At 25.7% G+C, this 14,248-nt stretch overlaps 1 protein-coding gene across 1 annotated transcript; it reads right to left on the bottom strand.

Moving 5' to 3' along the window:
• Window positions 1-947: 947 nt before the first annotated feature.
• Window positions 948-13,984, bottom strand: LOC145828444 (kallikrein-14-like). The gene is made up of 6 exons (XM_082936202.1): window positions 13,871-13,984; window positions 3,454-3,620; window positions 2,189-2,375; window positions 1,824-1,923; window positions 1,591-1,754; window positions 948-1,266 (listed from the first exon to the last, which is right to left on the bottom strand). The coding sequence occupies exons 1-6, from the start codon at window positions 13,982-13,984 to the stop codon at window positions 1,084-1,086; spliced, it is 915 nt and encodes a 304-aa protein (XP_082792328.1). The 3' UTR covers window positions 948-1,083.
• Between the last annotated feature and the right edge of the window lie 264 nt (window positions 13,985-14,248).

Below are 14,248 nucleotides of genomic sequence, written 5' to 3'. Positions count from 1 at the left end.
CTGTATTTTTGTACAATTTTATGATAACATAACTTCCTTATTTTTTAAGGTAATACATAAATTTTTGTATCATTTTAAAGCTCGATTCCTTAGCATTAAAATAAAGTTACTTTGACGTAGTTTGGAGTTGTACAGTTGACGCAGGGGCCAATTTAAAACAGCGCATTTATAGCCTTAAACTCTAAAATAAAAATAAAATGTTTCCATTTTTTAGTTGGAGCTTTAGCGTTCCACCCCACGCGACGCCTTTTTTCGAGCAAAATGAGCAACGTTGTGTAAATAATTATATTTTATATTTAAAAATAAATTAGACATACACTTTTGAAACTCGAACTTTTGATAAAGTGTTTATTTATTGAATAAGACTTCTTGGTAAAAGTTGTTTACAGTTTAAAACTTTTTTGAATGATAAAGCACTTAACAAGAGGTTCGGTTTTTAAAATAGAATATTGAAGAAAAATATACACAATGGTCAAACTACGAAAAAAAGGTATAATTAATCAATTTTTTATATAAGAAGTACAAAAACTTGAACTTACTTAACTCATTTGTTTACCTGACAAAATTTAAAAGGTTATTAAGTACTAAAATAAACGTAAAAACAAAAAACAAAATTCAACAATATATTATCAGTTCAGTAGTTACATTCTATATATTTTATTTATAAACGGCAATTCATTATTAAAAAGTTTAATTTTGTTAAAACATTTTTTGACCTTTAGTGCACATTAAGTCCTTTTAGTTTTTTGTTTACGTTTTACTTCCACTCATAGTCATGTTTTTATTTTTTGCAAAAAAAATATACCGTTTACTTTCATCATATATAATGTATACACAAAGTAGGAACTTGTTTAATGAAAAAATAGACTACATTATTAAACTTAATTAAAATACATAATATATAAAATATTATTTTATTAAATTTTTTATGGCTTTAAATCTCTGTAATTTTTTAGAGTAGTGTATCAAAAGTAAAAAAAGTTAAGTAAGTATTTATGTTATTAATGCTTTATTCTCAAACAAAAACAAAAAAAAAAGCGAAAAAAGCAGCGAAATTGCGCCTAAAAATTTCATGTACAAATATTATAAACAAGAAGGGAATTTAGTGTTGGTTGTTTCTTCGATCCAGTCCCTGTAGTGGTCGATGCTTGCATGAATGGCTGGTCTGGGAGAGTAGCCACACCGGAGGTCACCATATGAAGTTACACCTTTCAGATTCCAACTTCCTGAGCTTCCCTGGCACATCAGTGCTGAACCGCTTGTTCCCTGCAGAAAAAAAAAACAATTTGTATTGCTAAATAATTTGTAAATAGAATTTTTAACTTATTTCATAATAATATTTATGTATATATTCTACTAATAATTTTTTATTTCATTAAAAGAAAAATAGCATGAGCTAGAAATAGTCTTAATAAATTATTAGTTTTCTATTTATTTTGAAAACCTATTGCTTTATTTATGTTAAAATTTTTTTATTGTTAGTAAAGTTTATGCTCAAGAAATTTGTTTTATATTGATCTTTAGTTATTTCGTATATCATATACAGACTGAAGTTACTAATAAAAAACAGTACTATAAAATATAACAAACTTGGCAGTTAAATGCTGAGTCTTTGCTTTTACTCGTGCAAATGGTGCGATCGTCGTTTAATTGGTCAATTACACGTTTGTAACCGACCTTCCAAAAACCAAACATTTGCTGACACTCTCCTAAAGACAGGTCTTGCATGCTTACCACTGACAGTGTGTTTGAAGCTGTCGAATTTAAAATTTATATTTATACTTAATGTAAATTTTGTATGTGTTGTAATTTATAGTACTTACTGGTTTGAAGGTCGAGTGAAATGCAGTTGATAGATGGAGTCGCTTCACCCACGCAAATCGGACTGACAAAATCTGAGCTGAGCTTTAATGGCGTTTCCAACTGTAAATGAAGTTTAAATTTTTGTTTTTCAGAATCAATTTTCTTTTTTATTTTGATAATTTATTTTTGCAAAATTTCGAATGCTAAAAAAGGTTTAAACTTTAATAGAATATGCCTATGCGACAAGCTAGTAAAAATAATTTGAGTCTGGGTATATAGGATATTTAATTAACAATTTAATTTGTTTTTTATTGCTAACGCCAGAAATAGTTTTAGTTGATTGTATAAACCAAGTATACGATAATTTAATTCAAACAATTAGAACCTCGATAACAGCAATGTTGTTTTCGATAAAAGTTCTGCTGTTGAAATCCGGATGAATTGTTGTTTTGACTGCAGTTTCTATTTGAATGTCTCTTCCATATTCAATTTCTGGATCCAAATCAAATTGCGAATTTGGAGCTCCTGCAATGACTTTAACTCGGCAAACTTGATATTGAAAAATCGTTGCACTGCAAAAAAGTACTATGTATCAAAAAAGGTCTAAAAAAATTGCACAAATATAGTTAACAGTCTGACTTTATGTAAAATTTTTAACTTGGTAAAAATGTTATTTTAAACATATAAACTAACATGACTCATTTAGCAGAAGTGATGACGTGTTTTTCACTTATTATTGATCCGAGACAAGTCGTCAACCCACATTTAATACGTACCTGTATTACGTCATAATGTATTTAGCGCAGAAAGAAATTTTCTTTCAAAAGCAAATCAGTATGATAGGTATTTGAAGTCATTTTTGAAAAAGAAAAACATATCATACACGCTTTAAGTTATAAAAAAATTTATTTTTGAAAACCAACTGACTCAAAAACTTATTATTTATAAAATACATATGTTATTCTACTTGATATTTATCTATTTTCAATATGAACACTAAAATTGCCTTCTAAATATACTGAATTTTAATTTAACTAACTGTCCATGGAAATGACTTCTGAATGGATTTCTCATCTAAATATTCCAAATCAACTGCTCCCGATCGAACTCGGACTGGTTTTAAAACTGCAATATTTAGTTTATTTTTAACTATGTAAAAAATTTTTACTTTTGATCATATAATTCATTGTCAATCTAGAATTAACATTTATATCTAAAAATTTTTTTTTTTGCAATCTAGTCATTTTATTATGTTTAGAAAAATAAGTTTTCAATTATAACATACAACAAATAAACGTACAACATTTTCTTATTGAGTACACTAGTAAGTCAGAAGCTTATTTCCTTCAAACCACGTGCTTTATTTTTTTAAGCTAACCAGCTTTAATCTAACCATTTAAATCATTTAAAGCATGTGCTTTTTTATGGTAAATAGTTTAATTGAGTTTAGCTCTTGTCGACCACGTCAAAAAAATATTGTGAAAATTTTAAAGTTTTGTTAGGATATACTAATTCAATACCTTAATAATATTAAAAAAATTTATTGCTTAGTTTAGTGTTTTTTTTTATACTTATGACTCGTAATATGTTTATATCAAAGTTTAAAATATTGTTAATCTTGTAAAGTTCAACATTAAAACATTAGAATACTAGTCTATAAAATTAACTTGAGCAAGGTTGCTGATTGCAGGCTCTTGTTTCAAGTTTTTTTCCTGAACAGGCAAATGGTCCATTGCACAGCTGTACCCTGTAACTGACCCCCTTTCCACAACTTTTTGATCATCCGGACCATTGTGTCCATCTACCTTGAAGGTTAACTGAAAGTTTGTTAAATTTAATCTTTTTTTTTATCAGTTTTAAATAAAGCTTTGAAACTTACTTGCTTTCGATTGTGAAACAACAGCTGCTAAAAAAGCAATTAAAAGTGAGAAATTATTCATCATTTTGCTGTTTAACTTGTATATAGTTTTAAAATACCTACAATATGTTTGCTCGGTAAATGTATTCGTTTTACTATAGATTATTTTTTTTTATAATTTTCATTTAATATTTTTTTTCTAATTCTTAGTAAAACGTTGCTTAAAATGAGGTTAAAGCAACTTCAAAAACATTAAAGGGTTACACTTTTGAAAATTAAAAGTTTTAATGTGACCGTTTAACTTAAGATAGCTTTGCAACTGGTTTTACTTTTCATTTTTTCGGCGGACTTTTATGCAAAACGAAACTTTTTTCTTTTACGAACACGCATGCTAAGTTTACCGCATGTTTTTCATATGTAGCATGTTCCTGTAGATTCCTGTGTTTAGTCAGTGGCTGGAATTACTACCTTACTCTTGGTCACAGCATTTTGATTTAATTCATTATTACAACCAACTAAAACAAAATACGACGTTAGAAAAAATAAAACTTGCATTTTTGAAAAGGACAGTGGTTAGATTAGGGACATGATTATTCAAATCTGACCAAAATGACGAAGGAAAATCGCTTACCTATTGTTTTAAAATTTTAACTATTCGTCTTTGAAAAGCCTTGTGACAGGTAGTATTTTCTGACTTGGAACACTTTAAATTCCTGAATATGCGTTGTTGAAAAACCTCAAAAACAATAAAATATCTCATAGCGGTTTTCTTCACATGATTAGTAATAAATGTTTTTATATGCTATTTTATAGAAATGGTTATGTAGCAATGCTTTAGACTAGATAATTTTAAAGTAGTCATACAAAATATATATTTCTACACGAGTTATTGTATGCGTAACAACATTATGTTTTGGATTATCTCTATAGCTTGTTTAAACTAGCCTGCTTAATTTTTGGTAAGAAATTTTGTTGTTTTTCACTTTTAATCAACTTGTTCGTTTCTACACAAATTTTTCTATCGAAGCATATTCATTTCGCTTATAATAAAATAAAAAATCTTTAGCATAAATTTATATTTTTAATTTTCTTTAAATTTTTAAACAATAATATTTAAAATAAAACTGAAATCTCAATTAAATGATGACTTAAAATAGTTTATATTGGTAATTGTAAAATGCTTAAAACAAATAAAGACATTTAACCAAATTTTTATCTTTGCTAACTGTTTTTAATTTGCTTTAGTTTTCTATAAGTTACTCAAAAAAATTAAAAAAAAATAATTGAAAAAGTTGTTTAAAAAGTAGTAATTGTAACTATGTTATGTACAAATAAAATTAACTTGCTTGTATAAAAATCTAAATAATGTGACAAAGTTTTAATCAAATGGTTAAAAAGGTTTTAGTTTGTATTAAATTTTTTTTAAGTTGCTAAATGCATATTTTGTACATAGTAGTAGATTATCGGAAAAAATTAAAATATTTCGAGTAAAATGAGCAAGTTGTGTAATTCATTAAATTATCTATTTAAAAATAAATGAGACTTGCACTTATGAAACTTGAACTTTTGATAAAGTGTTTGTTTATTGAATAAGACTTTTTGGTGAAGGTTGTTTACAGTTTTAAAAGTTTTTAAATGATAAAGCAGTAAGAGGTTCGTTTTTTAAATAAAATATTGAAGAAAAATATACATAATATACACATAATATATACATAATATATACAAACTACGAAAAAAAAGGTACAATTAATCATTTTCTGATATTAGAAGTACAAAAACTTAAACTTACTTAACGCATTTGTTTACCTGACAAAATTTCAAAGGTAATTATGTACTAAAAAAAACCACAAAGCAAAAAATTCAATTAAATTCAACAATCAATCATCAGTTCAGTAGTTATATTTTTTATAAATTATAATAATAAACAGCAATCTATTATTTAAAAGTTTAATTTTGTTAAAACTACTTGATATATTTAAAACTTGTCTTAGCTTAGCCTATAGTTAAGTAAACAAGTTTTATCATAACACAGTTATTGTTTTGTAACCAAGCGATTACTTTTAGTGTTGATTAAAAAAAAGTAGTAAAAATTTATATACATTGAATTTATTATATTATAAAAAATTAAAAAAATACTTAGAATATTTTCTATCAGTTACAAAATTACAACTAGAGCTAATATTTCTTTAAACTACAGGGTTTCGTAAATATTTGCTATCAAAGATTATAAAACAAAAAAATCATTATTGTACATATTTTTAATACATAAATATATTTATTAAAATCAGACTAAATAAAAAATTAAAAAAACGAAAACTTTAAAAGCATAAATATATAATTATTGAAATTTACAAAAAATAAAGTATATTATTAAAATAAAATAATCTCTTCTGTTACTTATTTTTTTGCAACTTTAACTGAATTTCAGTACTTATGTACTTACAGCAGTTTATAGTTAATTAATCTTACTTATTTGTTAAAGAAACTTCCAAAAAAAATTACGCAAACTAATGCAGCTTAAACTTGATTAAGAAATAAAAAATAGTAACATTTAAGCTTAAAAGTTTTGACATTTTTTTTTAATTTTTAAAATTGATAAGATATATAAACACACCAGTTAGATTTTTTTTTCCAATGTCTAGTGTTCAAATGTTAAGTTTAAAGTAAGTAACTTATTAAAAATACACATTATGCTTATTAATGTCAAAAAACTATTCAATCTTCGAAACTATTAGTTTTTTTAAATTAAGTATACATGTACCATATAACTTTATTATTTTTGAAGTTGTACTACTTACAACTCCAACTTAAGTCGTTTTCTCATAGTGCAATATTTACACAAAGATTATTTTTTAGCAAACAAAAAACATATCTATCGAAAAATGCAGCTTATTTAATTTCTTGTCTATCAGTCTTAAATTTGATGTAAAAATGGTCTTTAGTATTATAAATATATTTCAAAACAAACAGAAATACATATACTAGCATGAAAAATGATGTTAAAAGTTGGAAATTAAGCATAATTTCTAGTTTAACATCTAAAACAAAAATATTGTAGTTTTTGTTTATGAATGTTTATTTATTCTATTCTTTAGTTAGTTTTGTTATTTTGTGAAATAATATTAACTTATAAATTTAATTCAAAAAACTTAATAGTTTTAAATTCAGGGAATAGAATGGTTTTTATTTAATAAGAAACAAAATATTACGCCACTGATATGAAACTAATTCAATTCTAATTTTCGAAAGTTTACCAAATTATTTAATAGCAGATTAAAATAAGATATTACTTTGTTTAAACATAAATAACCAGTAAGCTGTTTAAAAGAGATTTTGTTGCAAGTACAAATGTATTCTGATTTAATTAATAAATAAAACTTAAACGAAAGTTCACTTTGGTTACAGCTTATTAACCACATAAACAAAAGAATATGAACAGCGGATTTAACTTGTATGTAAATGTTAATACTATACTTGATGTTTTGCATTATATAAATTTTATAATTTTTTTTTTTTGTAATATACATTTGAAGGGTCTTTTAAATAAGTTACGTATTAAGTTACTGGGATTAAGCCAAATTCGAGAACCGCTTACCGATCGAGGGTAAGGGTTAGGCTTAGGGGTAACAGTGATAGTTAAAAGTAAATAAAAAGTAAAAAAAAAATGCAAAAATGTATAAAATAAATTAATAAATAAAGAGAAAAATAAATATACTGGGTGATTTTGAACGCGGGTGGATTTTGATAGTGTACCTTAGAACTATTGTATGTTTATAGATTTGTATTTGTATGTATATGTTCAACAATACGCTACAATTTTGTTTGGACACAAATGTATCTCAAGCTTCATTGTAATTGAAATTGCATTGTTTCATCAGTCAATTTCATACTAAGTTATTCTTAATTTAATGTCATACTTTATTTTTAAAAATTTTGTCATTTTTATTTTTATAACTTCGTTAAAAGTTTTTGTTTATATTATTGAAAATAATGTTTAAAAAAATGGTTTGTAGCTTAATTACGATAAGATTTTTAATATACCATCCTTAGACCATACTCATTATCATCTTTATGAAAAAAATAATAACACGTCTTTGACATGACATCAAACTGTATCCTTATCTGATGTATGACTCGATAACCGAAAGGTTTTTTCGTACACCAAATCCTTCGACTTAACTTTCTGAGCCGTTTTCGTTGAATAAACAATATAAAATAACTAATGTTTAATATTTTGCAATTTTTGTACAAGTAAAATGTTTTTGAAATAAAAATAAAAGCATAAAAAAAAACTTAATAGTAGGTAATAAGGATAACAATAGTTTTTTTCAATAAAAACAAGTTCTAAAAATCTTCGAGTAAATCAAAATAAGAACAAAATTCTTTATATGTATATGTAAAAGTAAAAAAGTTGTTTTAGATACCAATTTCTACCTAGTATAGTGTGAGCAAGGTACATCCTGCAAGGTAAAAATTACCGGCCCAACAATGTAGTAATGTACTATACATTGTAAAGTCAGACTGCGGCCCGCGAGCATGTAAATATGGCTGCTCAACCAATTTTTGAAATTTACTTTAGGTATTTTTAGATTTGAAGTGAAGATAAAAAAAGATCTTAGGTACAATGTATGGGAAAATTAATACTTACACTAGATAAAGTAAAACTAGGTTACATAAAACTAGTATTTCGATGAAATAAATTCTATAATTGAGTAATTTTTATTAACTAAATGTAATTGAATTACTACAAGGGCTAAATTTTTTTATATCTGGCTTACCGATTAAAAACCTTGCCAAATTCTAATCTAGTGCATAAAAAATAGATTTAAAGTCAAACATATAATAAGAGTAATGTAAGTTTAAATAAAAATTACACAGATTACTAAATGTTTTTAGGAAATGATAGAAGTTTCAACAATGCAAGTAATCATAGGATTACGATTTGCATAGAAGTTTGAACCGCTTTACATATTCTTTTGTATCTGTGGTTACTAAGCAACAACCAAAGTGATTTTACGACTAACGAATACATTTGTACTTGCCACAAAATATCCTCCGAATATCTTATTGAACAATGGTTTCGAAAAAAGTATTTCATTACTAATTCAAGTACTTAAGGTCTTAGTGTTTTTTATAAGCTGACTACAATTAATTCTACACTACTGTTCGTAATCCTTAGCTTTTAATTTTGAAAATTTGTTTTATTTGCTATAATAATCAGAAATTAAAGAGGTATAAAACAAATTTGAGAAAAAAATTCAAATTGGTATATTTAAAAAGGTTTATTAATTATTATACTAATAGCTATGAAACTTTAGAGAACCAAAAATAATTTATCAAGTTGACAAAATTTATTGTTGAGTAAACATAGTGAATTCCCAACAAGTATTTCAGTTCATTATATCTAAAACTGAGGTTTCAAAGTTGATTGAAAATATTACTATAATACATAAGTATTCGAAATAACTGGAAACACAAGTGTTTACTTATATTATTCAAAAAAATTATTTTAAGTAATCTAAACTTATTTTTTATTTTTAAAATGATAGTTTTTTTGAATAAGTTGAATTTTTTTTTTAACAAAATTTTCTTACTCAAATAATAATATGTTTTACGAAACTTAAATTAGCTGTATTATCATTGCTAAATGTACGTTCTGTTTGCTATAAGAATAATTTAAAAAAAGTAGATTACTCTATGAAATGCTTTTGTAGCAGTAGTAATAAACTCATTTAACATTTTATTAAAAAAAACAAAACAAGTCATTTAGCAAAAGCTTTTGTCTGTTTTACTAACTTTATTTGTTTCAAAACTACTTTTACTCAATTTAATTTTTTAATAAACTGTTTCTAAAAACTAACTGGATAATCTCGTGAAAAAATATTCAACTACACTTAATTTAAAGGAAAGATCAAAAGCTTATAAATTTACTTTAATCAAATTTGTAATGTAAGCATATACAAAATATAAATAAGAAATACTTAGTAACAATAATACTTTTTTTTGATTGAATAATTAATACTAGTCTTAATTCTAGTTACAAGGTTTTAATTTATTCTAAGATTATTAAATTGAAAATTTGTAGCAATTAAAAAGTATTTAAAATTTAATTTTTCAAGTATTATGCTTTTTTTGACAAAGCTTTTTGTTGTTGTCTATGCGTCTTTTGTTAAAATTGTTTAACAAAATACACACTTGAAAGAAAAGTTTAAGTGAAATATACTTAGTAAAAGTTATGCTTCTGTTTTCACTACAAATTAAATTCATTTTTTTAATTCTAGTTACAATTTTTTTATTTTATTAAGGTTAGTAGAACTTAAACATTTTGCAATTAAAGTATAATTTAAGTTTAGTAATATTAGTATTTTTGTATGACATTTAAATGTAAGCCGAACTATTCGACAAGATACAAATTGTTCTAAGTTTCCTTTAAAGAAAAATACATATAAAGTTTATTAATGTAATGTTATATAAACAAACTAAACTTATGTTTTTTTAAACGAATACTTTTGTTTGCAAGTAGGAATAAAACTATTTTTTTAAATAAAATAAAAACTAAACTCATATAGATAGTTTATAGTGTTTAATGATGTTAATTTTAGTGAAAAACTCTTATGTTTAGCGAACTTGTTTTTTGTAATTTTTTAAACAGGAAAATATAATTTTTCTTTGTTTGTGAATTTAGTTTCAAATTGTGTGATGTAGTTTTCTTAAAGTTTGGGTACAAAACTATTTAAACTTAAGAAAGAAGTGTTTAGTAAGTTCAAGTATTTTAAACTCTTGTCAATAATAAAAATAGATACATTGATGTAATCTGTTTATGTAGTCTGTTTATTTAGTAAACCGCTTAAACTGTCTACCGAAAAAAAAAATTGTCAACAATATTTATCAAGAAGTTTTGGACAAAAATATACTTTATTAGAATTGAAAATTGTTATTATTTATTACTAAAGTTATAATTGATTGTGTGCTCTTATTCAGTTGAATTTAAAAAAAATTCACGTTTTAATAACTGTTTAAAGATATACTACACTGTTTATAAATTTATAAAGTTATAGTAGATGGTTTGTAATACTGGATTTAAATTCTAAAAAGCTATTTTTTGCTTAACAATATTAAAAATATTCACTTACAAACAATAAAAAAAAACATCAAAATGTTTTACAAGTAAGCATGAAGACTTAATGAAATACTTTTAAGTAAGTGTCCTGGAAAAGACATTTTAAGCTAGCTAGTTTAGAAAAAGTTATTCTAAGATATCTCAATGTTTTGCACAAGTAGAGATACATACTCTCTGATTATTTTCATGTTGCTGACTTCACAAAATTATTACATAACCACAAATTACTTATATAACGTAATAAATCAAAGGATGTATTACAAAATGCTACTAAAACCGCAACGAATATTTCATTGTTTCAGAGGCTGTTAAAAAATGTGGTTTCAGCAGATTTAACTTTTTTGTACCTGTCGCAGAGCTTTACTTGGAATAAAAGAATTCGTCTGATTTGTAATGTAAAAACAATGATGCATCTCACCACTGAGCTTTCCAATAGTTTGCTACTGTTTCGAATACCAATCATTATATTAGTTGGTTGCAAACTTGAACTGACCTTACTTCGTGGCGGCTACTACCATGAGGTTTGAGGTAATTCCAGCTACCGACTTGACACAGGAGTGTGTCAGCCACAGATGAAAAACATGCGGTAAATTTAGCTTGCGTGTAATCGTAAATGAAAAACTTTCGCTTTGCATAAAAGCCCGCCTACAAATGAAAGTATAAACCAATTTGAAAGCTAACTTGCAATAAATTAGTTTAAAATTTATTTTTGTTTTTCAAAAACATTATGTTTTGTAGGTTTTTAAATTGGTTTTAGTTTAAAATATAAGAAATAATTTTACAAAAAGTTAAAATGTTTAAAAAACTAAAATGTACAATAAAAAAAAAAATACGTCGTAAAACGTAAACATTTATCAAACGAACAAATACTAGATTAGGGGTGGGCAACGTTTTTCAATCAACGGGCCGGATCCGGAAAAATTTAGTCTTTTGTAGGCCGAAGAATTTTAAATTAGTGATTTACCGGATCCAGCCGAATAGTGACTTCTTTGATCCGAATCAGATTGGAAACTAATTTTAAGTCGAGATACGGATCCGTTCGGATTCTAATGTAAATAAAAATTTCGGATCCAGCCTGAATATAATTTTATGGTTACAGTTGATCAATATTTTAAATCCTTCAAATTCAAAAAGCTTTCGCTAGTCTGCCAACTTAAGATGCAGATTAAGACATGTCAGATGTTTAAACAATATCTATGAATAGAATTGACATTGTAATTGACAAAGGTACGTATGTAAAAAATCGTACTTAAAAAAACACTTTGCTTGGGGTAATTTTACAAAAAGATACTCCAACTAAGTTAAAACAACAACAAAATTTTAGGATAAAATTGTGTATTTATTAGTACACATTATTTTATAAAGTAATTTTTTAGCAAGTTTTTGAAGTCTAATTCTTACAGTTTTGTTTTGTAAAAATATGATAAAAAGTTTTATAAAAAAAATTGTAATATTGACGCATTGCGGGCCTGTAAATTCGCTCGCGGGCCGATCAATATCATTTGCGTGCCGGATCCTATTAAAATTAAAAAAACGGTGAGGGGCCGGTTATTTTCAACCCGCGGGCCGTACGTTGCCCACCCCTATACTAGATAATTGAAAAACTTGTACGACACGAACAAAAAGATGAACAATTTCTCACTTTTAGTTGCTTTTTTAGCAATTGCTGTTTCACAATCGAAAGCAAATAAGTTTTATACCTTTGTTTAAAACTAATAAGATTAATAAATTCAACAAATTTTCAGCTATTCTTCAAGGGAGATGGACACAATGGTCCGGATGTTTAAAAAGTTGTGGAAAGGGGGTCAGTTACAGGGTACAGCTGTGCAATGGACCGTTTGCTTGTTCAGGAAAAAAACTTGAAACAAGAGCCTGCAATCAGCAACCGTGCTCTGGTAAATTTTTTAAACTGTTTTATTTTAATTAAAATACTTTTATAATGAACTTTTTAATTAAACCAATGTTTTAAACTTTGATTTAAATATGTTATGAATCATTACAAGAATTAAAAACTATCTAACAATATTCAACTATGTAAACTAAAATTTGAAACTTCAAATAATTTACTATAAATTTAATTTTTATGTTTAACAACTAATAAGAGTATTTGTTTTACCTTTTCGACAAAAATTAAATTTGATTAAACTTGATTAAACTTTTTTACCACGGAAAAGCACATGCGTAATATAATTAAGTTGTTAAGATCTAATATTGCTAGCTTTTAAACCACAAATATGTTATATGAAACAAAACAAAAAGCTACTAAAATTGTTCACATTGTTGAACATCTTTTTTATCAGATTACCCAATCAGAATAAAAAATTATATTTATTTCTGTTATGTTAGATTCAAATGTAATTTATTTAGTTATCATAATAAGCTTATTCGTATACAAAAAAAAACGATTTTTACACATCATATGTATTTTAGTTTTTACTGGTCAATAAAAGTTTATAATTGATAACTTTAATGTTTTTGAAATATAATGTGTTAAATAGCTTAAAATAAACAAAAATGTTTCAGTCTTAAGACCTAAGCCAAAACCAGTGTTAGTTCGATCGGAAGCTGTTGATTTAGAATATTTAGATAAAAAATCTATTCAGAAGTTATTTCCATGGACATTTAGTTAAATTTATATCAAGAGCAACCTGGAGAATTTATAAACTTTCACAATAATGAATACTACAGTAATAGATAGGGTTTTAAAGGATATCTTAAGTTTTTTATTTATGATCAATTGTTTTAATCATGCGGTTTTCAAAATAAATATTTTAAACAGCTAAAAATGTGTATAATACAACTTTTTTTCTATAATGACTGAACAAATATGATCTACTCACTTGTTAATTTAAGAGAATTTTCTTTTACACTAAAATATCATGACGTAACAAAGGTACGTGTTTAATGTGAATTGACTATTTGTCAATGCAAGTTAGCTTTGCAAATGCTTATACTTTCATTTTTCGCCGGGCTTTTGTGCAAAGCGAAAGTTTTTTCATTTACGATTGCACATGGTAAGCTTACCGCATGTTTTTCATCTGTGGCTGACACACTCCTGCATTAAGTCGGCAGCTGGAATTACCTCAAACCTCATGGTGGTAGCCGCCACAAAGTGGGGTCAGTTCAAGTTTGCAACCAATTAATACAATGATTGGTATTCGAAACAGTAGCAAGTTATTGGAAAGCTCAGTGGTCAGTTGCATGATTGTTTTCACATTACATAGCAGAAAAATTCTTTCATCCAAAGTAAAGCTCTGTGACAGGTACAAAAATGCTAAAAAATCCTAAAACCACACTGTTTAATAGCCTCCGAAACAATGAAATATTTATTGCGGTTTTAATAGCATTTTGTAATGCATCTTTAGATTAATTACGTTATATAAGTAATTTTTGGTTATGTTATAAATTTTTGAAGTCAGCAAAGTAAAAATATTTAGAGAGTATGTATCTCTACTTGTACAAAACAT

This window comes from Thalia democratica, chromosome 2, assembly GCF_965202585.1.
Source record: "Thalia democratica chromosome 2, ktThaDemo2.hap1.1, whole genome shotgun sequence".
NCBI classification, from domain to species: domain Eukaryota; kingdom Metazoa; phylum Chordata; class Thaliacea; order Salpida; family Salpidae; genus Thalia; species Thalia democratica.
This window is presented reverse-complemented; position numbering and strand designations above follow the sequence as displayed.